At 51.6% G+C, this 25,975-nt stretch overlaps 1 protein-coding gene across 1 annotated transcript; it reads right to left on the bottom strand.

Moving 5' to 3' along the window:
- Nucleotides 1–1,111: 1,111 nt before the first annotated feature.
- On the bottom strand, nucleotides 1,112–25,678 carry LOC116937161 (P2X purinoceptor 4-like). Its single transcript, XM_076072750.1, has 11 exons — nucleotides 24,443–25,678; nucleotides 23,551–23,720; nucleotides 22,756–22,914; nucleotides 17,369–17,462; nucleotides 16,539–16,619; nucleotides 13,461–13,602; nucleotides 11,696–11,835; nucleotides 10,400–10,493; nucleotides 9,753–9,818; nucleotides 7,324–7,406; nucleotides 1,112–5,824 (listed from the first exon to the last, which is right to left on the bottom strand). The coding sequence occupies exons 1-11, from the start codon at nucleotides 24,622–24,624 to the stop codon at nucleotides 5,755–5,757; spliced, it is 1,281 nt and encodes a 426-aa protein (XP_075928865.1). The 5' UTR covers nucleotides 24,625–25,678; the 3' UTR covers nucleotides 1,112–5,754.
- Between the last annotated feature and the right edge of the window lie 297 nt (nucleotides 25,679–25,975).

Here is a 25,975-nt window from a genome sequence, read left to right as displayed (position 1 = left end):
GTGAGGTAGTTAACATCTCCTGGGTGAGGTGGTTAACATCTCCTGGGTGAGATAGTTAACATCTCCTAGGTGAGGTAGTTAACATCTCCTAGGTGAGGTAGTTAACATCTCCTAGGTGAGATAGTTAACATCTCCTGGGTGAGGTGGTTAACATCTCCTGGGTGAGATAGTTAACATCTCCTAGGTGAGGTAGTTAACATCTCCTAGGTGAGGTAGTTAACATCTCCTAGGTGAGGTGGTTAACATCTCCTGGGTGAGGTAGTTAACATCTCCTAGGTGAGGTAGTTAACATCTCCTAGGTGAGGTAGTTAACATCTCCTGGGTGAGGTAGTTAACATCTCCTAGGTGAGTTAGTTAACATCTCCTCGGTGAGGTAGTTAACATCTCCTCGTTCAGGTGGTTAACATCTCCTGGGTGAGGTAGTTAACATCTCCTGGGTGAGGTAGTTAACATCTCCTGGGTGAGGTAGTTAACACCACTGGGGAGACAGAGGCGACATGGTGCTGGCCACCCACATTCACCACGTACCCCCAGGAGTCCGCATACTCCCGGCTGAGAACTACTGTGGAGTAGAATACCATTTGTTATAGAGTTTTTATTACACATAAGGGACAGATAGCTATGAGGGAGCCATACTGTCTTGCTTGCTACCTACTTGTATTTGATGACATGTTCTCAATGATGTTAATTCTTTGTTGAGTTTTGTATACGCAATGCATCATCGGCTTCCATCATCTATACACTGCTGGATCAAGGGCTTTTCCAATACTAAAGATAATAATCTTGATTTGAAGCTTTCCCACCTGATGATGGACGCTTGTGTTGCGCCCGAAACGTTGTAATTTATTTTTATTTTATACCTACGTGACTTTACTGAAAGAACCAAAGAGTCTTCTTTTCGGTAAAGTCACGTAGAATGAGAATAAAATAATAAATTGATAAAATAACACAATAACATTCTCATGACGTTTCGGCCACAACACAAGCGGCCTTCATCAAAGAAGATTAATCCTTGCAGTCACGAAAGCTTTAAATCGAAATTTAACCAAAGAGTACCAAAGATAGAACGAAGCATTTAAGATGGTTCACAAAGGTGCAATCGATATCAACCTTTTCATCAAATGCGTTTATTATTAGGATTATCATCACGACACAACTTTTAGACAGCTTCAAGTACGAGTTTCTGTGTAACCAAAGTACGCATTACGTATAAATGTCATTTTAAAGTTGGCATGTTACAATACTTTAAAAACAATGGGAAATGATACTTCAATTACATCATGGGACCTCCTTTGCCAGTACCAAAATATGATAATAGGTTTTCCCCTTTTTTCTGGCATCTTAACAATGTTAAAACATCTTAACACCTGTTTTGTTGCCAGAAAAAAATGGGAAAACCTATTATCTTATACTTCAATTGCATGTAAATATAGGCAACGTGAGGGGAGAAAAAAATCAGTGGTCACCACAGGAGCCCGGATAGCTCCTGAAATGCCCTCCTCTGAACTCGAACCCCCTTGTGAAGGCGCAGACCCCTGCAATCACTGGTTCACATGCCTGCTGGCGGAAGGCAGGGCCTCCAACGAGAGCGGATTGCGGGTGGCTACTGCAGAGCTCATACACCATCATGAGGAGGCGATTTTGTCCGGCTCTTCCACGCTGTGCCAGACGTCTCGGAAGAGGTGGGAGTATCCAGACATCTTGACAGAGGTAGGAGTATCCACCACACTTTCACCTGCATCCACCACACCCAGACCTGCCGATTCGACTCACCGAACTGTGGTACAGAACCCTTTCACCACTGCTGGGTGGTGTAGGTGGAGGGGATTTAATAAACCTCCACCATTGTTCCAACTCCCGCCGCCAGGAGGTCGAATTGAACCAGCGGCCTTCGGTGATTGCAAGTCCGGTCTCCGTGTGCTAACCCATTACACCATCACAGGTGGCACTGGTGAAGGTGAGGGAGCAAAGACGCGGGAGCATAGATGTACTGCACAACAATAGATATCACCGCACTCCCGTCCACTCACAACATAGCCATTTTCCCGTCAATGTAAATACGCGTGGACACTGCCAGGGGAATGTGGAGTTTCCACCAAGTGGTCAAGGGGCACCCAAGAAGGCGATTGCCACCTGGCGGTTTTTCTGGCGTATAAAACCACAAACGCCTCTCGCTTGAGAATGAGGTGATCATAAAATGAGGTGATCATAAAATTAGCACGCCAAAGACACGCGTCTCTTGACCAGTGGGGCACAACCACGGGAAAGAAGTAGAGTCAAGGACTGTGTAATGTGTAATAAGTTAAAACGGAATGGCAAAGAGAATGGGAAAGGTAAATAATGGGAAATAAGAGGAAAAGGTTGGAGAAGAAATGGAAAAAACGGGAGCAAAGGGTCAGGAAACATAATCAGAATCTTTATTTATCCTGGAGAAAGCTGTGAAGCTATTTTTTTTTTTTTACAAATTTCCAGTATTTTTCCGCAGATGTCTAGCAACGTGGTTAGGAAGCAGAGGCGACAAGGGCCTCGATGTCGTTGCACGGAGAGGTATCCGTTGCCACAGGGGGCGGTGAGGAGAGGGTTTCAGAGTGAGGGTGGCCACACAGAAGTCACATGATTTACGGGAGGCTTGAGCTTCCTCAGAAGTAGATATATAGAGGAAAGGGTTGGTGAATAAAGCAGAGATTTGTTCAATCTATTCTAGATTTGAAGCTTTCGTGACTGCAAGGATCCATACTCTTTGGTTCTATTCGGTAAAGTCACGTAGGTAAAAAATAAATAAAAATAAAATCACGACGTTTCGGCCACAACACAAGCGGCCTTCACACAGCTTAAAGGTCGCAGTCTGAGCTTGGCTCCGTTTCACTCCAGCGCAGTCTTCGAGACAGGCTGGTCCCTTCACCTGATGAAGGCCGCTTGTGTTGTGGCCGAAACGTCGTGATTTTTGTTTTATTTTTTTACCTACGTGACTTTACCGAATAGAACCAAAGAGTATTTGTTGAATCTCCATGATGCCACTGTGATGCAAGTTGGCCAAGAGATTGCAGTACTACAAGTGCATGGGTTCATGAAACATATCTGTGCAGACCTATGAGCCTATCTTGAACCTACTGAAACCTTAAATATTTATTTCGGTTTTGGGTTAACCCGAACCAAAGTGGAATGGCAATAGGTTCAACTGTTTGTATATATGTACCGTGGTAAAGTCACCTGATTATTATTATTTAACATCTGTACACCTCAACACATTAATAAAAACACAGCAACTTTCCACCGTGTTGTTTTCTTTGCGTTACCTGGGCAACCTTGTCAACGCCGTGTGACCTCATTCGGCCAATCACGCGTGTTCTTGTGCGCACGTGCAACACGACAATAACGTGAACAAGTAAATTGTCGACAGCATTTGCTGTGAGCCCGCTTACTCAAATCCAAGGTGTGGCAGCCCACCGCTTAAGCCAGAGAAAAACATAATACAGAAGCATAAGTAACTTCAGTGTCCAACAGAGTAAACCTTCGCACCACCGCAAAGATAATTGATGTTGATATTTCACGATTAAAAAAAACCCGTTAACTGCTTGCCCTTTATACGTTTCCGGCCTTCGTGTGACAGCTAATGGTATGGAATGTCACGCGCGCATAGCTTTTTATCCTGTCCTGAAATAAACAAATGCTGGACCCCCCCCACCTGCAGTGTCCCTGAAATATCCCTATCATCTCACATCCCCTTGCTTGTCAATGTCCTAGAGAGGGTCGCATTCTCCCAGTCGCTCGGTGAAACGTCACTCGCTCTCTCCTCTGCCGCCCCCAGTTTGGAAATGATCTCCGACCACCCCTGGCCGACCGTGCTGTCGACTCCCTGCCCCTGTTCTCCGTTTCTTGCGCAGCGTGCCTTGAGATGCAGTGGCACGTAGGCGCGATATGAATTAAAGTTTTGCCGTATTCTCCGGATAATAAGACACCGTTTTGTTCGCCCGAATTTTTAAAGGAAGAGTTTGGTGGTGCCTCTCATAATCCAGTAGCTGTGTTCCTACTCGTGATAACCTGGGTTTTAAGAGTTGCGCGTTTTTAAACGTGCGTACTTCCAGATCTTTAGAACTCTATTGACAGTGGACAAGTTTTGGGGTGCGGCTTACATTTGTGGGAGTGTCTAATATTCCTGAGAATACGGTCATGGTAACTCTAAAACACATGTATTCGTGAACATACAAAAACAGATGCATCTTTATCCTGCTTGCGAGTACGGATTAGTTGTTTTCAAAGGCTGCACACGTGTGTATATATTATCGCTATAAGTTACTGCGTGAGATGAGAGGGTGAATTTAAAAAGGGGTCGTCCATGTGTATTGTGTCATAGCACTTTTTGCACTCGAGCCCAAACCCAGTAAACCCGAGTTCAATTACTCGTCGCAGACATCTGCGGTAGCAAGTTGAATCTGAACCCGGCAATGCGTGAGTTCGATTCCCGCTCACGGCCAACACCGGTGACGATCATCTGAACCGGTCTTGACAAAGGCGGCCGGGCGTGGTGCTGGTCGCCCACCCCCTCGTGTGCCGTGCCGGGCTTCATAGGCGCTGCTACTCGCTAACAGCACTTGCCCCAATAGTCTGTTAAGGCTATACGGGGATCTTTGTTTGGGGAACGGTAGTGCAGTGGTTAACATGCTGCGCTACGAACCCGGCGACCCGAGTTCGAGTCCAGCTCATGATCAATAATGATGACAATTATCTGAACCGGTCCTGGGTCTCCTCCTAGATTGGCTTGGCCTCGAGTGATTAACTGGTGAGGTGTGTAAACAACAACACTGGAGAGACAAAGGCGGCCAGGCATGGTGCTGGCCTCACCACCCTCCTTGCATGTCACGCTGGTCTTAATAGGTGCTCACTAACACTTGTCTGCACAGTCTATAAGGCTGCACACGGAATCATTTGTGTGTACATGTACAATATGTTTTGTTTCTGTATGATATTTTGTGTATCTTTATAAATGCATGTGTGCGTGTGTGTATGAGCATTATGCCCTCTCTTCGCTATGCTTGCGAAACGTGGAGCCCTTTAGAGGAGCATTTGGGCTGGTTTTAAACAATTAGGCTGGCCTGCCTACGATCCATCCTAGATTAACCAGACTGAATTGTGTGAGGAACTCAGATCTTTGAAAGATCCGGTCACAGTCCCCATCATCAGTGAGCTCCTCTGACAGGCGAGGCTGCGTTTGCACGGTCATGTAGCCCGCATGCCCAGCCACCACATGGCCAAGCAGCAGCTGTTTGGCCAGATGGAGGGGGCAAAATAACCGCGGTGGCATGAGCTGGAGAAGAGATGGATTGATGCGGTACAGGAGGATGTGGAGCTGATTCGATTTGTAGATAACTGGTACCAGCGTTGTCAAGATCGGCCTCTGTGGAGGAGGCTCATGAAGGACACTACTGGGCAGCTGCAACGCAATTGCCCTCCACCCACAACACAGGGCAGAGCAGCGACCCTCACAATAACGAGTGGAATGCCGGGCGCCTAAATCGCAGCAAGTTGGCGCAGTGGGGAGCACGGGTGATGCACCTGCCAGACGTTTATGTTGGTTAACTCACAACAACACCTGGGTCTGTCCCACGACCTTCTTGCCTGCAGCTAGCCTTCCACACTTTTGCATTCACGTGACGGCCTCAAAGTGTACCTAGCCTGGCCCACGTGGCGCGGATGATGGCACCGTCACTCGGCGGCGAACGGCAGCCGTGTGTGTGTGAGCGCGCGCTCCTGCCGTCAGATGATGGTAGCGATGGTGACAGAGTCTCGCTTCATCCCCATCTGCACGCTCTCTCCTCTCTGAAACCTGTGCACCGGAGAAAAACAAGAGATGTGTCTTGAGGACACGTGCAGCCCTTTTTGTCAATCCACTGTTGGATGAGGGCCTTCCCCGCGCCGTGCGGGTTATGAGACCATACCGCACCGGTGCTACATCGGTTCGTGATGTGGACCAGAGGTAGCGTGTTTGCCGCTCGTTGCAGAGGTTCTATTTACCATCTTAAACTATTTTTTTTTACCAGGTAAGGCCCACTGAGCTATCTATGCAGCTCTTTTTCAGAAGGGACCTGGCCACAAATGATAGTTCAACGAAGTGGCTTATCGTGTGGAAATGTATAGCAACCAAATACTCAATACGTGTGATGTTGATTCTAAATGTGAAGGGAAAAACCGCAGGATCTGGAGAAAATTTCACGCTACGACGGGGAGAGAGAGAGACACGCAAACTACAAATATACAGCAGGCGTCAAGGTCGGGATCGAATCCACGACCTCCTGCATACCAGGCGAGGTAGTTAACATCTTGGCACGGTGGTATTTCACGGTTTGAACCCAGCGGCCACCCTGGTTATTACTTGAGGTATGTGTCGGCCATAATAGTACGCCGCCATCTGCCTCTCGGTGGACGATCCCCATGACGTTATTCACAAGAGTTAGGCCATTGTGTGCCGCCCACGTCAGGGTGCAAATTCGAAAATGACGCTGAAAAGTACTCCATTGGAATTAGACAAAGTTCCCCCTTATAGCCTTTAACAGACTGGAGGAGCAAGTGCTGTTCGCGAGCGCCTATGGAAGCTGGCACGGCACACAAGGGGGTGGGTGGCCACCACCACGTCCGGTCGCCTTAGTCTCCCCAGTGGCGATGTTTACTACACACCGCACCAGGTACACATTTGAGGCTGGTCGACCTAGGGGAGGCCCAGGACCGGTTCAGATTGTCGTCACTGGTATGGATTGTGAGTGAGAATCGAACTCGGGTCACCAGCTTGTCCTCCAGCACCTCCGATGAGCGTGGTTGGCTACATACGGTGCGAAAAAAGTTCAACATACATACTGCAGCGCACTAACCGCTACACCACCGCTCAACACAATTACACAAACACACGGGAGCAGAAGCAATCTTTACCCACTACTGGCAGCGGACTGATGCCGCCCCCCCCCCCCCCATGTCACTCTTGCAAATGAGACTGGTGGAATGTTATCTTTCTCGCCTGGTATGCAGGAGGTCGTGGGTTTGATCCCAAGCCTGACGCCAATATATTTGGAGATTGCATGCTCTCCCCGTGGCCGCGTGGATTTTTCTCTGGGTTCTCCCGTTTTTCCCTCCACATTTACAATCAACGTGCGCCGAGAGTATTTGGCCACTATAAATTTGCACGCGACAAGCCACTTTGTTGAACTATAATTTGCGATAGCCAAGTCACTTCTGAAAAAGAGCTACACAGCTCAGCGGGCACTTAACCTGGTAAAATAAACAGTTTCAGTTTATAGTTCTCCGCACGCAGAGACCACACACACACACTCTCACCTGGCTTCCTCGTATTTCTTTTCCCGATAGAAGGGGCTCCGCTTGCTCAGGTACAGCAGCACCAGGTCACAGAAAAACGCCCCCTGTGTGGCACAGTCACAACGACAAAGATCACCCCCCCCCCCTCCACAGCGCACGCGGACCGTTGGGCGAAGCGCTGCCGTTGAGGCCGGCGCACCAGCGGGTGGTGCGGCTAGCGCCGTGCCCCGCCCACCACCTTTGTCTCCCCAGTGCTGATATTTTGCACACCGCGACAAGATGGTTAAGGTCTTCAGATTCGGCATTGCTCACTGCCCCACGGGCTCCAGGCTTCACACTTGGAGGGTGGTGACGGCGTCTTAGCAATTGCGGCACCTAAACTCTGGAACTCTCGTTGCCGTTCGAGGTCCGGACTTCCGAGACAGACGACAAATCTTCAAATCTCGACTAAAAACATCTATGTTTAAAACGTCCTTCTCACTTCTTCTTCTCCTGGTTGTCGTTAACTATTTTCCGCCTTGCCATGCATAGCGCCCTGACAGCGATTGTTTAAGGGCGCTTTATACATTTACATTATTACTAGTCATATGAGTAGGGGGTCGCCACCCTTTTTCCACCGTGGACCAAACCCAGACGCCGTTCTTCAGTCAGCACTGTGGTCCATCAGCAGCGGTGGTACAAATCAATCACTGCTACCTGCAGGACAGGTGTCAACCTTTACATTTGAAGGCTTAGTCGACCTTGGGGATGCCCAGAACCGCTTCTGATATCACTCACCACTGATGTTAACCGTGGCCAGGAATCGAACGGAGGTCGCCTACTTACTACTGTTACCATATCCGAAAAAAAAGACAAAGATCCCCCATATAGCATTTTAATTGACTGCCAGGGCAAGTGCTTTTAGCGAGCACCTAGTAAGGCTGGTGGCAACACGAGGAGGTGGGTGGCCAGCACTATGCCCAGCCGCCTTTGTTTCCCATGTGCCGATGTTTACATACTAAGTTAAGGCTGAGTCGACCTAGGGGAAGCCCAGGATCGGTTCAGATTTTCGTCACCAATGTTGGCCATGAGCTGGGATCGAATTCGGGTCACGGGGTTCGTAGCGCAGTGCGCTAACCACACTTAACTCCCGACGCCCTGTAACAAACACATAGATACATGTTGTAGAGATTTAACTTCATTTGCAATTGCACTTGACATCATATATCCTTGTTTGTTTACGTATTATATTTGTTCCACATCTCTGTATCTTAATTGTAAATGTACTGCGATCAGTTTAACACGGAGGAATTCGCAACCAATATTAACTCTAAGAGGTTTTTGGGTTAGATGGCGAAAATCTAACACAAAAACCTCTATTATGGGTACTGCGAACAGTAAAAAAAAAGACTTAATATTGCTTTACGCTGTCCAATATTTTGTTATTGCTCATGTTGTGTTTCTACTGATTTCTGTGTGCTTCATTGCAGTACTTTGTTTTAATTTTGTAATATCTGCAACCCATCACTGGCAATTGAGACTCATCCTGGTTTCTTGAGTTCATCTGGTGAAAAAAAAACTTTTAACTTAAACTAGCTCGCTCGCTTATCATCTCACTCACTCACTACCCGTTCACTCACAGTCTCACTGAACCACTCATTCGCCAACCTAGTCACTCACCCACTCATGTACCATCTCAATCACCATTACTCATTCACCCATCCACCATCTCACTCACCCACCCACCAACCCACTCATGTACCATCTCAAGCACCCACTCATTCATCCACCCACCATCTCAATCACCCACTCATTCACCCACCCACCATCTCACCCACTCATTTACCCACTCATTCACCCACTCATCAACACTCAGTCACCCACTCATTCATTCACTCAACTGATCACTCATCCACTCGTTCACACACACACACCATCTCCTCTCACCCACTCATTCACACAATCTTGCGAGTGCGACTTTGTCCTTGCCTCTTGAGCTCACACCTGGTGAAACAAAATAAACTTGAACTTAACATATACCATGTAGCCCATGCAGTCACACACATACGGATCACGTGGGTAGCACACACGTTCCACTGTTCACACGTACAGTCAGGATGTGTGATAAGGAGGACGTAATAGATGGGGGTGAGAGGGCGAGAGAGACAAGGAGAGGGTGAGGCTGGCAAGGAGCTGCAGAGTGAGGGAAGGGAGAGGAAAATGTGAGGGCGGAGATGAGATGGGAAGAGCGGGAGGGGAAGCGAGGGGAAGAGTGCTATTTAGCGAACGCTGTTACCTGTGACTGAGCGGTTAGGACAATGGATGATGCACAGATTGAATCATTGCAAAACGCGAGAGAGAATGAGTGAGTGAGTGAGGGGGAATGAGTGAGACGGGGAGCAAGTGGGAGAGTGTGGGGGCTGTGAGAGTGAGGAGAGAGAAAGGGAGAGCAAGGGGGAGATGTGTCTCACCGCTCCGAGCAGGGCCAGGCCTGATCCCACGTTCACGGCCGTGGGAACGATGCTGAACCTGCCCGCCTGGGTCAAGGGTCATGGTTAGTTCATTATGTATATGTTCGTTTGCAGCTCAGGGTCAATCCACTTCTGGATGAGGATATTCCCACGCCACACACCATGTGGGTCTTGAGGGGGGGGGGGGTTATTTGACCATACTTCACCATGCTGGTCAGAGCAGAGTTGATTAAGTTTTAGAGCATACTTACGGGCAGCATAGTAAGTACAGTGCAACACTGGCTTTTGCTGCACTCCCATCTCAATCAGAGCTGTAAATTCCACATTTCTATGAGAGAAACCACGAGTTCATCACTAGGATAACTATTAACGATGTCTCGCAGTGAGTCACTGTTTCTTTTTTTGACTGTCCCAGAAGGGTCTGTGAGTGAGGCTGAGATTTGGCAACTGGCCAAGTCTCATTCTCGTGAACTCGTGCCTGAATTACCACGATGTCACCTGGCCAAACAATAATAAGAAACTAATAACGATCTTTATTTAAAGAGCAGAGCGCATTTCGTACCACAACGTTCAAGGCCACTTCACGCAAAGTTAAGATAAAAGGGAAACGTGAATAAAATAGGTCGCATGTCCCGTGTGGCGCTCACCTTGCCGAACACCAGGACGTCAAAGCGGATGCCGTAGACCTTGAAGAGCTTCCGCTGCTCACCGCCGTCCGCCTGCCGGTAGTATTTGGCGAATCTGCATGGGCCGAAAGGGTGCGGGTTGAAGGGTTGCGGTGTTGGTCAGCGCGTAACGTTCGTTGGTTGGGGTTCTTGTTTTTTTAACGGTAGGGTTAGGGTGAATGTTGCAGTTCGGGATTGATGTTAAGGTTAATGTTACAGTTAGGGTTAATGTTAAGGTGAGGGTTAATGTTACGGTAGAGGTTAATTCTACGGTGAGGGTTAATGTTACGGTGAGGGTTAATGTAACGGTGAGGGTTAATGTTAGGGTGAGGGTTAATGTTAGGGTGAGAGTTAATGTTAGGGTGAGGGTTAATGTTAGGGTGAGGGTTAATGTTAGGGTGAGGGTTAATGTTAGGGTGAGGGTTAATGTTAGTGTGAGGGTTAATGTTACGGTGAGGGTTAATGTTAGGGTTAATGTTACGGTGAGGGTTAATGCTATGGTGAGGGTTAATGCTACAGTGAGGGTTAATGCTACGGTGAGGGTTAATGTAACGGTGAGGGTTAATGTTAGGGTGAGGGTTAATGTTAGGGTGAGAGTTAATGCTACGGTGAGGGTTAATGTTACGGTGAGGGTTAATGTTACGGTGAGGGTTAATGTTAGGGTTAATGTTACGGTGAGGGTTAATGTTACAGTGAGGGTTAATGTTACGGTGAGAGTTAATGTTACGGTGAGGGTTAATGCTACGGTGAGGGTTAATGTTAGGGTGAGGGTTAATGTTACGGTGAGGGTTAATGCTATGGTGAGGGTTAATGTTACGGTGAGGGTTAATGTTACGGTGAGGGTTAATGCTACGGTGAGGGTTAATGTTACGGTGAGGGTTAATGTTACGGTGAGGGTTAATGTTAGGGTGAGGGTTAATGTTACGGTGAGGGTTAATGTTAGGGTGAGGGTTCATGTTAGGGTGAGGGTTAATGTTACGGTGAGGGTTAATGTTAGGGTGAGGGTTAATGTTACGGTGAGGGTTAATGTTAGGGTGAGGGTTCATGTTAGGGTGAGGGTTAATGTTACGGTGAGGGTTAATGTTAGGGTGAGGGTTAATGTTACTGTGAGGGTTAATGCTACGGTGAGAGTTACGGTGAGGGTTAATGTTACGGTGAGGGTTAATGTTACTGTGAGGGTTAATGTTACTGTGAGGGTTAATGCTATGGTGAGAGTTACGGTGAGGGTTAATGTTACGGTGAGGGGTTAAGGAAGATGGTGAGAGTGAAGGGGCCCACCTGAAGTTGTACCCCGAGGAGGAGGCATTGAGGTGGGGTCGCGCTGCGTCGAGGCGGTTGAAGGAGTCGACGGGGTGGCACTCACTCGCTGGGCGGTCCAGGTTACAGCTCCACTCGATCTGAACCCCGATAACGCCACCCTGTACACGCAGCATTACACACACAGCATTACACACACACAGCATTACACACACGCAGCATTACACACACACAGCATTACACACACGCAGCATTACACAGACACAGCATTACACAGCATTACACAGCATTACACAGACACAGCATTACACACACACAGCATTACACACACACAGCATTACACACACACAGCATTAACACAGCATTACCAATACCCGCCATACGCCACTAAGTGAAGGTGACGTCACCACGGCGCCTGTGCCAGGCCAGGTGCACTTTGCGGCCACGTGAAGTGTCGAAGGCTCGCTGACGGGAGGTCACGGGACAGACCCAGCAGGTGCCATGTTTTGACTGACCGAGACGACTGGTTGATGCACCAGCTGTGCCCCCCACTGTGCCAACTCACTGTTTTAGCCACCCGACGTTACACTTGTTTTTGTGAGCGTCGCTCCTCCGCCCTCCGGTGGTGTTGGAGGGCGACTGCCTCCAACTGCCCAGTAGCAGCGTCCTTCACAAGTCTCCATAAAGGCCGATCTTGACACTGCTCGTACCAGTCATTGGCAACTCCACTCCAAATTCAAGTTTCAAGTCCACTCAGCTCCATATCCTCTGTTACCACATAATGCCATCTCTTCTCTAGCCCATGCCACGCTCGTTTAGCCCTCTCTATCCGGCCGAACAAAAGCTGTTTGGGCATGCTGTGGTTTGGCATGTGGGCTACATGACCCAGCCAATGGAGGATCTCACCAATGGGACTTTGTCCAGATCAGTAAAGGATCTGTGAGCTCATCACACAATCCAGCCTGGTTAAACCCAGGATTGATCGTGGACAGGCTTGCCTGAATGTTTCAAACCAGCCAAGATGTTTCTTTACAGGGCTCCATGTTTTGTAAGCATAGAGAAGGAAGGATATCACTGTGGGCACGAAGATCCAAAGATTCTTGCTCAGCAACAAGCCAGGCAGCTTCCACACAGCAGCATTATACTGGTAGGAACCTCCTGGTTACACCAGCCCACAGGGGATTATTGTGTCCGTCCGTCCGTCGTGCATACAAAAATGGGAGGTGTGGGGCTGGGTAGAGAGGGGAGGGTGGGGAGGGGCTGGGTGGGGAGGGAGGGGCTGAGTGGGGAGTGGAGGGTGGGGAGGGGCTGGGTGGGGAGGGTGGGGCTGGGTGGGTGGGTGGTGGTAGGGGTGTGGCTGGGTGGGGAGGGGCTGGTCACCCCGTGGTGCCCTTATAAAACTCAACGTTTAACCTACTCACGCCGTCTTGTGCCCGCCCTCACAGTCGGGCATATTTGCGGAATACACCACGTGGTGCCGCCGTTGACCCTGGCCATTGACCGAGCAACCCAACGTTCCTACCAGCTCCCTCCGCAGGAATGTGTTGTAGCTGCTGAGTGAAAAGATAACGCCGCTGGACTGATTCGAAGTGAGACATCGACTGCCAAACTGGAGCTGGTCATAAGCACACTGCCCAGGTACAGAAACCTCTCCATTCTCTCCACAACTGCCCCATCACTCATTGGGAGTGGAGGGGGTGGAGTATGCACCCTGTGTGTACGTGGTGTACACGCCGTGTACACGTAGTGAGTCATGTCCGCGGCGTGTTGCCAGGCAGGGCGCCACCTCCACGGCGAGGCTGTGGAAGTCCTCCCCGGCTGCGCGCACCAGCTGGCCCAGGCGGAAGATCGGGCAGTAGGGGGCGGCCGTGGCGCTGTAGCGGCAGCGCTTCAGGTAGTCCGCCTCGGCGCGCTCCAGCACGTTACGCCTGGCACGCCGGACACACGGGTGGACACGGGTGGACACGGGGGCACACGGAGACGAGGGCAGGGTGAGGGTGTACCGTGAGTGCCTGGTGCGGAGTGTAACCATTAACACTGGGGGAGACAAAGGCGGCCGGGCGTGGTGCTGGCCACGCCTCATCGAGGGTGCCGTGCCGGCCGTCGCTAGCAGCACTTGCCCCCAACAGTCCGTGAAGGCTACACGGGGGATCTTTGCCTTTGTTATATATCACCAGACAAGAGGCTCCTCTGGCGCTCCCTCGAGTCACGTGGAGGTGGCAGTGACAGTGACGGAGCAGTTGCTGTACCGCACCACTGTGCCGTGCAGTACAGGTGTGTGTGTGTGTGTAGTACAGGTGTGTGTGTGTGTATAGTACAGGTGTGTGTGTGTGTGCAGTACAGGTGTGTGTGTGTGCAGTGTGTGTGTGTGCAGTACAGGTGTGTGTGTGCAGTACAGGTGTGTGTGTAGTACAGGTGTGTGTGTGTGTGCAGTACAGGTGTGTGTGCAGTACAGGTGTGTGTGTGTGCAGTACAGGTGTGTGCAGTACAGGTGTGTGTGTGTAGTACAGGTGTGTGTGTGTGCAGTACAGGTGTGTGTGTGTGTGCAGTACAGGTGTGTGTGTGTGCAGTACAGGTGTGTGTGCAGTACAGGTGTGTGCGTGTGGAGTACAGGTGTGTGTGTGTGTGCAGTACAGGTGTGTGTGTGTGTGCAGTACAGGTGTGTGTGTGCGTGCAGTACAGGTGTGTGTGTGTGTGCGTGCAGTACAGGTGTGTGTGTGTGCGTGTGGAGTACAGGTGTGTGTGCGTGCGTGGAGTACAGGTGTGTGTGCGTGCAGTACAGGTGTGTGTGCGTGCAGTACAGGTGTGTGTGCAGTGTGTGTGTGTGCAGTAAAGGTGTGTGTGTGTCTGATGGAGGTGTGTGTGTGCAAAATGCAGGTGGGTGTGTATGTGCAGTACAGGTGTGTGTGATGTAGGTGTGTGTGATGTAGGTGTGTGTGATGGAGGGGTGTGTGTGTGATGTAGGTGTGTGCGATGTAGGTCTGTGTGTGTGTGATGGAGGCCTTAATAGGTGCTCGCTTACCATCGCTTGCATTCTACTACTGAATTTTGAAGATCACATTGACTATATTGGTAAAAAGACAAAAATAAAAATTGGTTTTCTGTATCGACACAAGCACTGCTTCCCCCCAATGTTCCGTTTGGAATTGATAAAAGCTACCATACTGCCTCTACTTGACTACTGTGACATCGTGTATAAATCAGCCTCAAGTACTGTACTGAAGAAGCTTGATTCCATCTATCACTCGGCCTTAAGATTTACATTGAAATGCCCATATAGGACTCACCACTATGATTTCTACATTGGGTCAAACTTAACATCTCGTAATGTTCGACGGCTTGTGCACCAGATCTTATTTATTCACGATGTACTTACAAAAAAATCCGCAGACTACCTACTGGATCTCCTCTCTGTTTCAAAGAACAAATTTGACCTCAGGTCTTCGCTCATTTACCAGCTTCACATTCCCTATTGGCGTACAAAAACTGCAACTTGAATCGCTACCAATGAGATCTTCTCTCAAAACTGCTCTAGAGGAGTTGTACACCCCTTGCTGCCACTGCTATTCATTGGCGTAAAATAAAATAAAATGTTTCGCTCCGGATGACGCTGCAAAGTATTATCTGTATTTTGATTTAGCGTGCTGATCTTAAAGGTGCATTGCAAAATTTGATACTCCGACTGATGCTTCTGTTGTTGTGGAGTAACTCATGCAGCCAGCTATGGCTCTAGGATTTGGTGTTACATGTTATTTACGTAGTTTATTGTAAAAATTCGGTCACAGTCCCTATGATCACTGTTACGTTGCAATTATGGCTTTATTTTTTGGTGATTTTCGAAAACGTTTTTTTGGGTTGGACATGTTTGTTTTGTTGTAGTACGGAGTTAGACTGATGGCCTTAATCTAAGTTTTATTGTGGCTGTTGTTGTTTGACTTGCATCCCACTGGGATTTTTTTTGCACAGCGTTGGTGTACGGTGCTTTTTTTCAGGAATATTTTGCCGTTTTTGTCATGGATTTTCTGTTTGCACAGTCACATGGTCACTTTAAGATGTTTTCTTGTTCGTGTTTTAGGTTTTTTTTGTTGTGGTTGCACCCGATTCAATAGCCGAATGGCTCACAGGGCTATACCAAAATAAATAAACTGAAAAAAACAAAAAAACCATGTATGTATGTATATGTGCATGTATGTGTATATGTGTGTGTGTTAAACTTCCTTCGCACTGTACGTAGCCAACTGTGCTAATCGGGAGTTGCGGGGGAAGGACAACAAACTGAACACAAATCATATTCTTAGTTCTTTCGGTAAAGTCACGTTGAAGGGAAGCAACAAAATAATAAAATATATATAAAGCAATATAAAAATAATTATATATAGTATTATTTTGTTGTTTCCCTTCAACGTGACTTTACCGAAAGAACTAAGAATATTAATTACTGCAGTCACGAAAGCTTTAAATCAAAATTGAACACAAATCAGTTCTAAATAAATGAGTTTGTCAATCTCGATGATGATTTAAAAGTGCACCGCTCCAGTGGCTTCCTGGTAGGGGAGTGAAGAGCGTTCCAGATATCCGCAGAAGCGTATCTGAAAGCGTGCAATGCAGTGACCGCACGTACAATCACACGTAGGACGACTCAGCCCCAGGTGAATACCTGGTGCGGTGTGTAAACATCGCCACTGGGGAGACAAAGGCGGTCGGGCGTGGTGCTGGCCACTCACCCCCTCGTGCGCCGTTCCGGCCTTCACAGGTGCGACTCGCTAACAGCACTTGCCCCTACAGTCTGTTAAGGCTATTTGGGGCAGCTTTGTCTTTGTGCATATATACGTGCGTGTATATATGCGTGTGTCGAATGTCTCACTTGCTGAAGTCAAACTTGGGGAACCTGATTGTGTTCTTGATGAAGACTGTGAAATTCTCAGCCCCGGCGAGCACCGGCCTCCTGGACAGACGCGGAGAGAGCGGGGACGACGCTTGCTCGTAACCACACACGAGTTCACAGAACCTCCTCGCTGGGGCTACGCATCTCCTCCACACGAGACGACACTTCGATGAGCTATCATTTGTGGGTGGCCAGGTCGCTTCTGAAAATTTTTTTTGATAATTTAGTTTAATCCATAATGCGTTTTTTTTGGGTTAGACCACGTAAAAAGTTTAGTTTAACCAGCCGACCCCGTTAAATACTTTCCTCAATCTACGCTTACGCCTCACTGTGTCCCCGAAGCGAACGGCAGTGAAAACCCACGAGGGATCCTCTCTGTAATCCCGCTGGCAGCAGCGAAGCTTCCTGCCTGACCCCTCTGCCGAGCCGCGTGGTTATTTTGTGTGGCAGCTTTCTCGCCGCGCTCCGAACCACCAAACCCCCCCCCCCCCCCGAGTTCAGTTCTCTCTCGCAGCCAACGCCAGGTGACGGGCGTCTCAACCCATCCTGGGCCTTCCCCTAGGTCTACTCAGCCTTAAATGTCTACCCGGTGCGGAGTGTAAACATCACCAACCTGCCGGGGAGAGAGACAAACCGGGCGTGGTTACTGCCCACCACCCCGCTCGTGCGTCGTGCCGGCGGCCTTCACAGGTGCTGCGACTCGCTACTAACGGGGGATCCTTGCTGTGTGTAAAGGTGTCCATGCAGCTCTCCATACAGGTGCTCATACAGGTGTTCACGCAGGTGTGTGTGTGTGAGGTGCCCCTCACCGTGGGGCCGTGGCCTTCTCCACAGGGCACCAGGCTGAGATCTCACAGGTGCGTATGCCCGGGCTGTAAGGAACACAGCGACCGGTCCTTATACCTGGCAGGCAGAGGAGGACAGGTGAGCGGCTGTCTGTGTGAACAGGTGTGAGCGTGAACAGGTGTGTGGAGAGGGTGGCCACCGCTTTCACTGCACACCGAATCCGGAGAGATTTCTGAGTGCTACGTCGATCACAGCTGTGCGGAAGTCACGTAAATTAATACATGTGTTGAGGAGTTCCCGACGACGACTCGGAGACGGCTTGAAGGTAAGGGCTTTCGCCAAAGGTTTATTAAGTGTATTACAATAGCACAAAGGGTGGGACAACTTCCCAGGGGTTAGGGGTCCTACACTAAGTCCTGGTCCAGCCCGGCTAGCTCCGGTCTCTCTCCCTCGAGTCGGATGGGGGCACTAGCCAACCCCACCGACCGGGAAGAGCAGCACCTCCTACGGCTACCAGCGGCTTCACTCCTGACTCTCGTCGATCCCTCTCTACCCCTGGTTCCCTCTCCACCCTTCTCACTCTACCCGTTCCCGCAGTGACCCCGCTTTCGTCACGGGGTCCCCCTTAAATACTAGACGAGACATGACGTCATCGAGCCCCCCAGCGTGCATGATGCCACGTTCCGTGACATCATCGCACTGGACGGCACACATGACGTCACGTCCCCATTTTACTCCTCTACACATACAAACGTACACGACACCGGCAGCGTAAGTGCAATAAAACGGTGAAAGAGACAAAATGGAATGTTTGAGAGATGCCACACGCGAGACGCTCGGACGGCAACCACCTGCTTTGTGATTCCCACAGCCTTCGGCAAATCCCTCACGGTCAACGTTGGCGTTCCCTTCGCCGACGTCATCACCACGTGAGGCTTCTCCACACCTTGAGCACGTGGCTCCTCGCTTGCCCCTCCCAGTTGACGCTGCCCCCCGTGTTGAAGCTGCCCCCCGTGTTGACGCTGCCCCTCCGTGTTGAAGCTGCCCCCCGTGTTGAAGCTGCCCCCCGTGTTGAAGCTGCCCCCCGTGTTGAAGCTGCCCCTCCGTATTGACGCTGCCCCTTCGCGTTGAAGTTGCCCCTTCGCGTTGACCCCTTGCCCACCGGATTCTCTGCGCTCGAGAAACTCGTGGGCTGGAGGAGAGGCCGAGGAGGATGGCCTCATGGTCTCGCGAGGCTGCATCAGATCGAGACTCGGGGATAGGAAGGGGGCTTGCTTGAGGAGCTTTGCCGGAAGGGACCCCTGGGGAAGGGGGCTTGCTTGAGGGGCTTTGCCAGAAGGGACCCCTGGGGAAGGGGGCTTGCTTGAGGGGCTTTGCCAGAAGGGACCCCTGGGGAAGGGGGCTTGCTATGGGGGCTTTGCCGGAAGGGACCCCTGGGGGTTGAGCGACCCAGAGTGGATGCTGCCGTCCGGGCGTGTGCTCCCACACTTGACTTGACCGTGGCCCTTTCCAACATTTACAAAGCCCAGTTTCCGCTTGGCTGGAGACCGTTTCCATGTTCGGTCCGCTTTGCCAGTGTGGCCTTTGTGGCGTTGCAGGGCTAATGAACTACTTTTGTTGCATTGCAGGGCAAGTGAACTACGTTTGTTGCGTTGCAGGGCTAATGAACTACGTTTGTTGCGTTGCAGGGCTAATGAACTACGTTTGTTGCGTTGCAGGGCTAATGAACTACGTTTGTTGCGTTGCAGGGCAAGTGAACTACCGAAGGATGCAAGCAACAGGAAGTACCTCCTCCGACTAAACAAAGCGTGCGGTGAGTGCGGCAGGTTGCATGGGACCGGGACTTTGTTCGGCTGCGTGCCAGACCGTGCCACAGGCAACTCAGTGGCTTGGCTGTCGAGTGTGCAGGCGGTGTAACTGCACCGGAGCCCACGGGACGGGGCGGCCCAGGGAGACCTCGGTTCTCCGTGCCGACCGTCGATTCAGCGGTGTCCAGGAACGGAGCACGTGTCAACGTTCTCACCGCTTCGCAATTTTAATTAGCGTTGACCTTGTTAGAGTGTTGCAGTGTTCAGTTTGTCGTCCTTGCCCCTGCACCTCCGATTAGCACGGTCGGCTACATGAGGTGTGAAAGAAGTTCCAACGTACGCGCGGTACAACACCTGAACCCCCACCCACCACCGCACCTTCGTGAGCCCGCGCTGAGCGGCGTGGTGGAAACGGTCCTCGCGAGTTTCGACGTGGAGCCCTTAACCCAGAACAGGGGCCCGTGGCAGGGCGGCCTCCTGCCGCACGCGTCCTCGTCGATGACCTTGGCGGGTGCCGCTCGACAGACGCCACCTTGCCCCGACCTTCGCCAAGACGGGTGGAGGCTGCCTCTGATTCTCGGGCGGGCGTCGTACAGGAGCGGTCTCGATCGTCCTGCACTACTCGTCCGGCGCGAGCGACATCGTCGGGGCCTGCTTCCACGCACAGCTGTTGAGCCTCGCTCTGCCGCGTGGGGCCACCGTGGAGGTGGCCGCGGAGCACCGGGACGGCTTCCTGCAGCTGCAGAGAGGCGAGTCGTAGCGGCCCTTCTGCATAGCACGTGACAGTGGGGGCACTTTATTCCAGGCAAGGCCCCACTGAGCTGTCTAGCTGTTTTTTCACAAGTGACCTGGCCACAAATGATATGTGGGCTTATCATCATGATCATCATGTGGAGATTTCTCGCAGCCAACTACTCTAAATGCGTGGTGACGTTGATTCTAAATGTGGAGGGGAAAACCGGAGGGACCCGGAGATAAATCCACGCAGTGACCGCGGGGAGAGACGCAGGCTCCTTGGGGCCTCGTGTCAGTGGCGTTGTCTCCGAGCTCCAGCGTGCCGCTCGCAATCAGAAGGTTGCCAATTAAATTTTTTTCCATTTAAATTTCCATACTTGGCAGTAAGTCCCGAAATTCCGAAGACTCGCTCGGTGAGAGGGATTCTCTGGGTAAATGGCAATGAACCTGAGAGGTATGGCAAAAAGAGAAGTAATAAAAAATGGTGTTGTTCGGGAAGAATGGAAGGAACCGGAAAGAGAGGAAGACCTAACAGAGCGAATCTCATGACCACAAAATAAGAGATTGGTGCCAGATAGGTGTGGCCCTGCTTGACCATACTAGCACTACATGACAGAGAGGAAAATGGGAACAAATGACGAAACGTGCAGTGGACACCCGCGGGGCTATCTGCCCCATGGTTCTTGATGATGATGATACGTGAAAAAATTGGCAACCAGTTTTTTTTACCTAACCCATCGGGCGGCTGCTAAATTTTAACCTTAAGAATCTCGATGTTTACTTTGGCTCTCGTTTCGTTTGCGCAGAAATAACCGCCGGCGACCCCTGCGTGTCGGCGTCTCAAGATTTCGCGACGCGCCTCTTCCCGGAGGTGCTCGCCAGGCTGCGGAGCGCCGGCTGTGCCATCTCGGCAAGCCTCCTGCAGGCCGACGAGTGGCGGGCACAGTGGCACCAGTGCCACCAGAAGGCGCAGTGACGACGTCAAGAAGGGGGATTCGCGCGACATGAGAAAAAACGATTCAATTTGGGGCATCTGTTCCCGTGGGGAGAAATGTGGGGGGCTATGGGGAGTAGGAGGAGGGGGGGCTGTGTGGGAGAGCAGGAGGGGGGGGGGGGCTGTGTGCGGGAGCAGGAGGGGGGGGCTGTGTGGGGGAGCAGGAGGGGGGGGGGGCTGTGTGGGGGGGGAGGAGTAAACCAATGTGCCACCCGTGGAGTATGTAAGTAATGCTCCACGCACGTAAATATAAATACAAATGTATTGACAATAAAAAATCGGAACGTTTTGTTCAGTGGCACAGTGAACTGTTCGTGATTTTGTATCACATCCCGCGACATATATCCCAGCACACATTTGACCATCCTAGCCCAACCTGGGGAGGAGCGGCGGTGCAGCGGTCGGCACGCTGAGTTGGGTGAGCGGAGTTCGATTCCTGGCCGCAGGCTGATATCCGTGGCGAGGGATATCTCACCACGTGGTCCTGCCCCACGCTTCACTAACCCACATTGACCAGTGTGGGGAGGTATGGTCAAACAACCCTCAAACATCAATGGGGAGGCCTTCCAGGAGGAGTTGTAGGTATAACCAAACTTGGTAATGTTAGTGACATTGAGGCAAGCAGTTTGGCAGTTAAAAACAAAGGTCAAAATTAGTAAAATCACCCAGTAACATCAACAATGGGTGGATGGTCGATCCAGAGGCATCACAATGTTCAACATTGTGAGTGGGGCTTGGGCAAGCCACCGGCGCCGCCGCCGCGAGGAATTTGGGCGTTGACGCAGGACCGTCGGTCACGCCGACGCCGTGCCGGCGTTGTCATCGGCACTGTGAGGCGCAGTGCACGGAGAGCAGCGTGTTGCCGTGCCGGCTGGACACGGAGGTGACCGCGTAGGGGAACGTCTCTTGGAGCTGCACGGGCCCAGGGACGCAGGCCTCGCCGTCGGTCCGGCCCAGCCTCCCCCGCGCGGCCTTCCCCCACGTGAACACTTGCCCTCCTGGCACGAGCACACGAGAGAATCACGCACGCGCGTGAGCACGGATCTGCACAGGTTATCATTGTGCAACGAAGTTAACTCGTGGTTTTTAAGACACAAACGCGAGTCATCGTGCGTGAACGCGCGTTGGCGCGGCTTGCGTGAAACTAAACCGGAGAGACGCACGCACGCACGAGCGGGGGATGTTTCAGCGAGACAAGGGAGCATTGCTTGAGTGCTCATCTCCATTGCCGGTGGTGGAAATTCCCCATTCCTACAGCGGTGGGCCCAGTCTGTGCAAAAAACAACAACCTCTGACTCCACACAAAGTGTTACTTAATTTATCACCACGGGAGTGACAATATTGATGATGGGGCGTCTGAGCCAAGTGCTCTGAGCAAAGAGGCCCCCATCTCCCTAGCATAAGGTGGTCATGGTTACAGACCTTTCACCATTCAACTGCTGGATGAGAGCCTCCCCCACACCGTGAGGGTTATTTCGCACTGGTCAGTGCGTGTTGGTGAAGGCGGGGAGTGCACAGACACACACAAAGATAACAGAGATCCCCCATATTAGGCCGGCACGGCAGACGAGGTGGTGGGTGGCCAGCACCACCTCATGGCGACCTAGGAGAGGCCCAGGACCGGTTGAGATAATCGTCACCGGTGTTGGTGGCCTGAGCGGAAAATGAACTTGGGTCTCTGGGTTCGTAACGCAACGCGCTCACTACACAACTGCTACACTACTGCTCCCTACGCACGCACGTTCACACGCGCACGTTCACACACGGACATTCACACACGCACACACGCGCGTGTTCACACGCGCGCGTGTTCACACACACGCACGTTCACACGTGCACACGGCGGCGTCAGCAGCGGCACCGTCGTCGTCACCTTCGGCGACGGCCACGGTGAAGGCGTCGCCGCACGTGACCTGCACCACCTTCACCCCGCCGAGCCCGTCCACCGGCTGCGGCGCCCGGCTGCTCGTGCGAGCTCCCCCGCCAAGCTGCCCGTGCTGGTTGCTTCCAAACGTGTAGCACGTGCCCGTGTCTGCACGACGAGACGCGGCGAGATCGGCAAAGAATTTGCCAGGGCCGGTGACCGAAGAGAGGAAGGCGGGGGGGTTCAGGGACAGGACGAGATAGACGGGGGAGATGGAGGCGGAGTGAGACGCCCTACACACGAGGCAAAGAGAGACGGGACAGACGGACACACCAGAGAGAGTGCGTCCTGGTGGATTACAAACGTGCCACGACTGACCGCGTCAGGACTGACGACCGAGTCCGTCACAATGGCACGAGCGCTACGTGCAGAATTGCTCAGCTCGGTATTTTGAGGACGATGCACACGACGGAGGTGAAGGAGAGCGACGAAGACAAGGCAGACGGAGATTTAAGTATCTGATCAGCACGGTTGGCTACGTACAGTGCGAAAGAATGTCGACATACATCATGTTCGCCTTTTGGCGTCGTTCCCCCGTCTGACACTGGTGAGACTATGCCCTAACGAAGGCCGTCTCTGGTGTCGGCCAAATCAGTTTCAAAGACAACGCCACGTATAATTATCAGCGCATGTTTTTGTTTGCACGTTCACAACAAGTACCGTGTGTGATTAATGCGGGAACTTGATTCCTTGCAAAAGGTTTATTTTTGCTGTTCAAGCATCTGAACACAACTCGCGCCCCACCTGTGACGGCGGCGGAGTGAGCGGTGCCCAGCGCCACGTGGACCACCCGGGCACCGTCCAGCGGGCTGGACTGCACCGGCGAGAGCACCAGCGACTCCTCCGTCTGCTCCGCGGGGCACGCGGCGTCGTCGCCGTCGTGCGAGATCTTATCCAGGCCCAGTTTGTTGTACCTGCGGTTCGCGTCGGGCAGACGTAGAGGGGGCGGGGGGGGGGGCCAGGGGGGCATACGTCCCGGTGCAGTTGTCAACTCGGCCTCAAATGAGTACCTGGCATGGTGCGTAAACCATCGTCACTGGGGAGACAAAGGCGGCCGGGCGTGGCGCTGGCCACCCACCCCCTCGTGTGCCACAGTGCCGGCCTTCATAGGTGCTTGCTAACAGCTCTTGCCCCAAGTCTGTTAAGGCTACACGTGACGGGAAGGGGGGGAGATCATTTGTCTTTGTATGTAGGCGGTGGCTAGGAGATGTTAACTACCTCGCCTGGCATGCAGGAGCCTTGGGTTCGATTCCTGATGTCTGCTGCTGCTGTATATTTGCGCGTCTTTCTCTCACCGCGGTCGCGTGGATTTTTCTCCGGTTCCTGCGGGTTTTCCCTCCACATTTAGAAAAACGCGTTTAGAGTATTTGGCTCCATACATTTCTACATCGTATTAAGCCATTTTGTTACGCTATCATTTGTGGCCAGGTCACTTCTGACGAAGAGCTACATCGCTCAGTGGGCCTTACCTGGTAAAATAAAAAAATTGTTTGGTTTAATAGTTTTAGTTTCGTCCGTTGAACTTCTTTCGCACCGTACGTAGCCAATCGCGCTAATCGGAGGTGCGGGGGAAGGACGATAAACAAACCACAGAGGAGCAGTGGTAGAGAAATGAGACTTTGAACCCAGCTCGTACCGGTTGCTGCCGCAGGCCAGGAGCCTGCCGCTGGAGGTGACGTCATGGAGCAGTCGATGCCGCAGTGCGCGGTGCACGGCTCGTAGGGCGGAGGGACGGCCACCGGCTGCGGGCACAGGTGGAGCTCCTGATTGCCCAACCCGAGGCTCCCTGGGGGATTGGAGAGACACGCGCAGACGCATGGAGAGACAGAGATGCGCATGGAGAGACAGAGAGACGCACAGAGAGACAGAGAGACGCTAAGAGAGACAGAGAGACACACAGAGACACAGAGAGACAGAGAGACACACAGAGAGACAGAGACGCACAGAGAGACACACAGAGAGACACACAGAGAGACAGAGAGACACACAGACAGAGAGACGCACAGAGCGACAGAGAGACACACAAAGAGACGCACAGAGAGACACAGAGACACACAGACAGAGAGACGCACAGAGAGACACACAGAGACACAGAGAGACAGACACACAGAGAGACGCACAGAGAGACAGAGAGACACACAGAGAGACACACAGAGACAGAGAGACGCACAGAGAGACAGAGACACGCACGGAGAGACAGAGAGACACACAGAGAGACAGAGAGACACACAGACAGAGAGACGCACAGAGAGACAGCGAGACACAGAGACACACAGAGAGACAGAGAGACTCACAGAGAGACAGAGAGACACACAGAGAGACAGAGAGACGCACAGAGAGACAGAGAGACACACAGAGAGACACACAGAGAGACAGAGAGACTCACAGAGAGACAGAGAGACACACAGAGAGACAGAGAGACGCACAGAGAGACAGAGAGACACACAGAGAGACAGAGAGACACACAGAGAGACAGAGAGACGCACGAAGACGCCGAGAGATGCACACGGGGCTGAGTCCGCGTGCCGGTGTCGTTACGGAAAGTTTCGTGACATGTGTGGGTTTGTTTATTATAAATAAGCATTCATATTGAACTACAACTGACTTTTTTTATTGTACCAGGCCCACTGAACTATATAGCGTCTTTGGCAGAAGTAACCTGGCCTATCACAAATGATAGCTCAACGATGTGGCTTGTCGTCATGTGGACATTTATAGCAGCAGCCAAATACTCTGAAATGCGTGGCGATGTTGATTATAAATGGGGAGCGAAAATCCGGAGGACCTGGAGAAAAATCCACGCGACCACAGGCAGAGAGAGAGAGAGACGCAAACTCCAAATATACAGCAGCAGCAGGCATCAGGGTCGGGATCGAACCCATGACCTCCTGCATACCAGGTGGGGGAGTTAACATCTCCTAGCCACCGTGGCATCCTACTTTCACGCCGGCAGCACTGCGGAACGTAACAAAGAATCGCTTCTTCGCATGTCTCGTGCGGCAACGCAATCCGTCGTGCGCGGAGGGAACGGCCCACGGAAGCGGACACTACAGAGCTGCCTCAGATTGGCTTCAAAGCAAAGGGAGTTCATGACATTGTGGCAATTTTTCTGCCAAAAGTGAGCAGCGATCGCCTCCATTCCTTCCCATCAGTGGCACCCATCGGGGTG

This window comes from Petromyzon marinus, chromosome 38 (assembly GCF_048934315.1).
Source record: "Petromyzon marinus isolate PM22_M1 ecotype Great Lakes invasive population chromosome 38, UKy_Petmar_22M1.pri1.0, whole genome shotgun sequence".
NCBI lineage: Eukaryota > Metazoa > Chordata > Hyperoartia > Petromyzontiformes > Petromyzontidae > Petromyzon > Petromyzon marinus.
The sequence above is the reverse complement of the archived record's forward strand: the minus strand, read 5'-3'. Positions and strand labels throughout refer to the sequence as shown.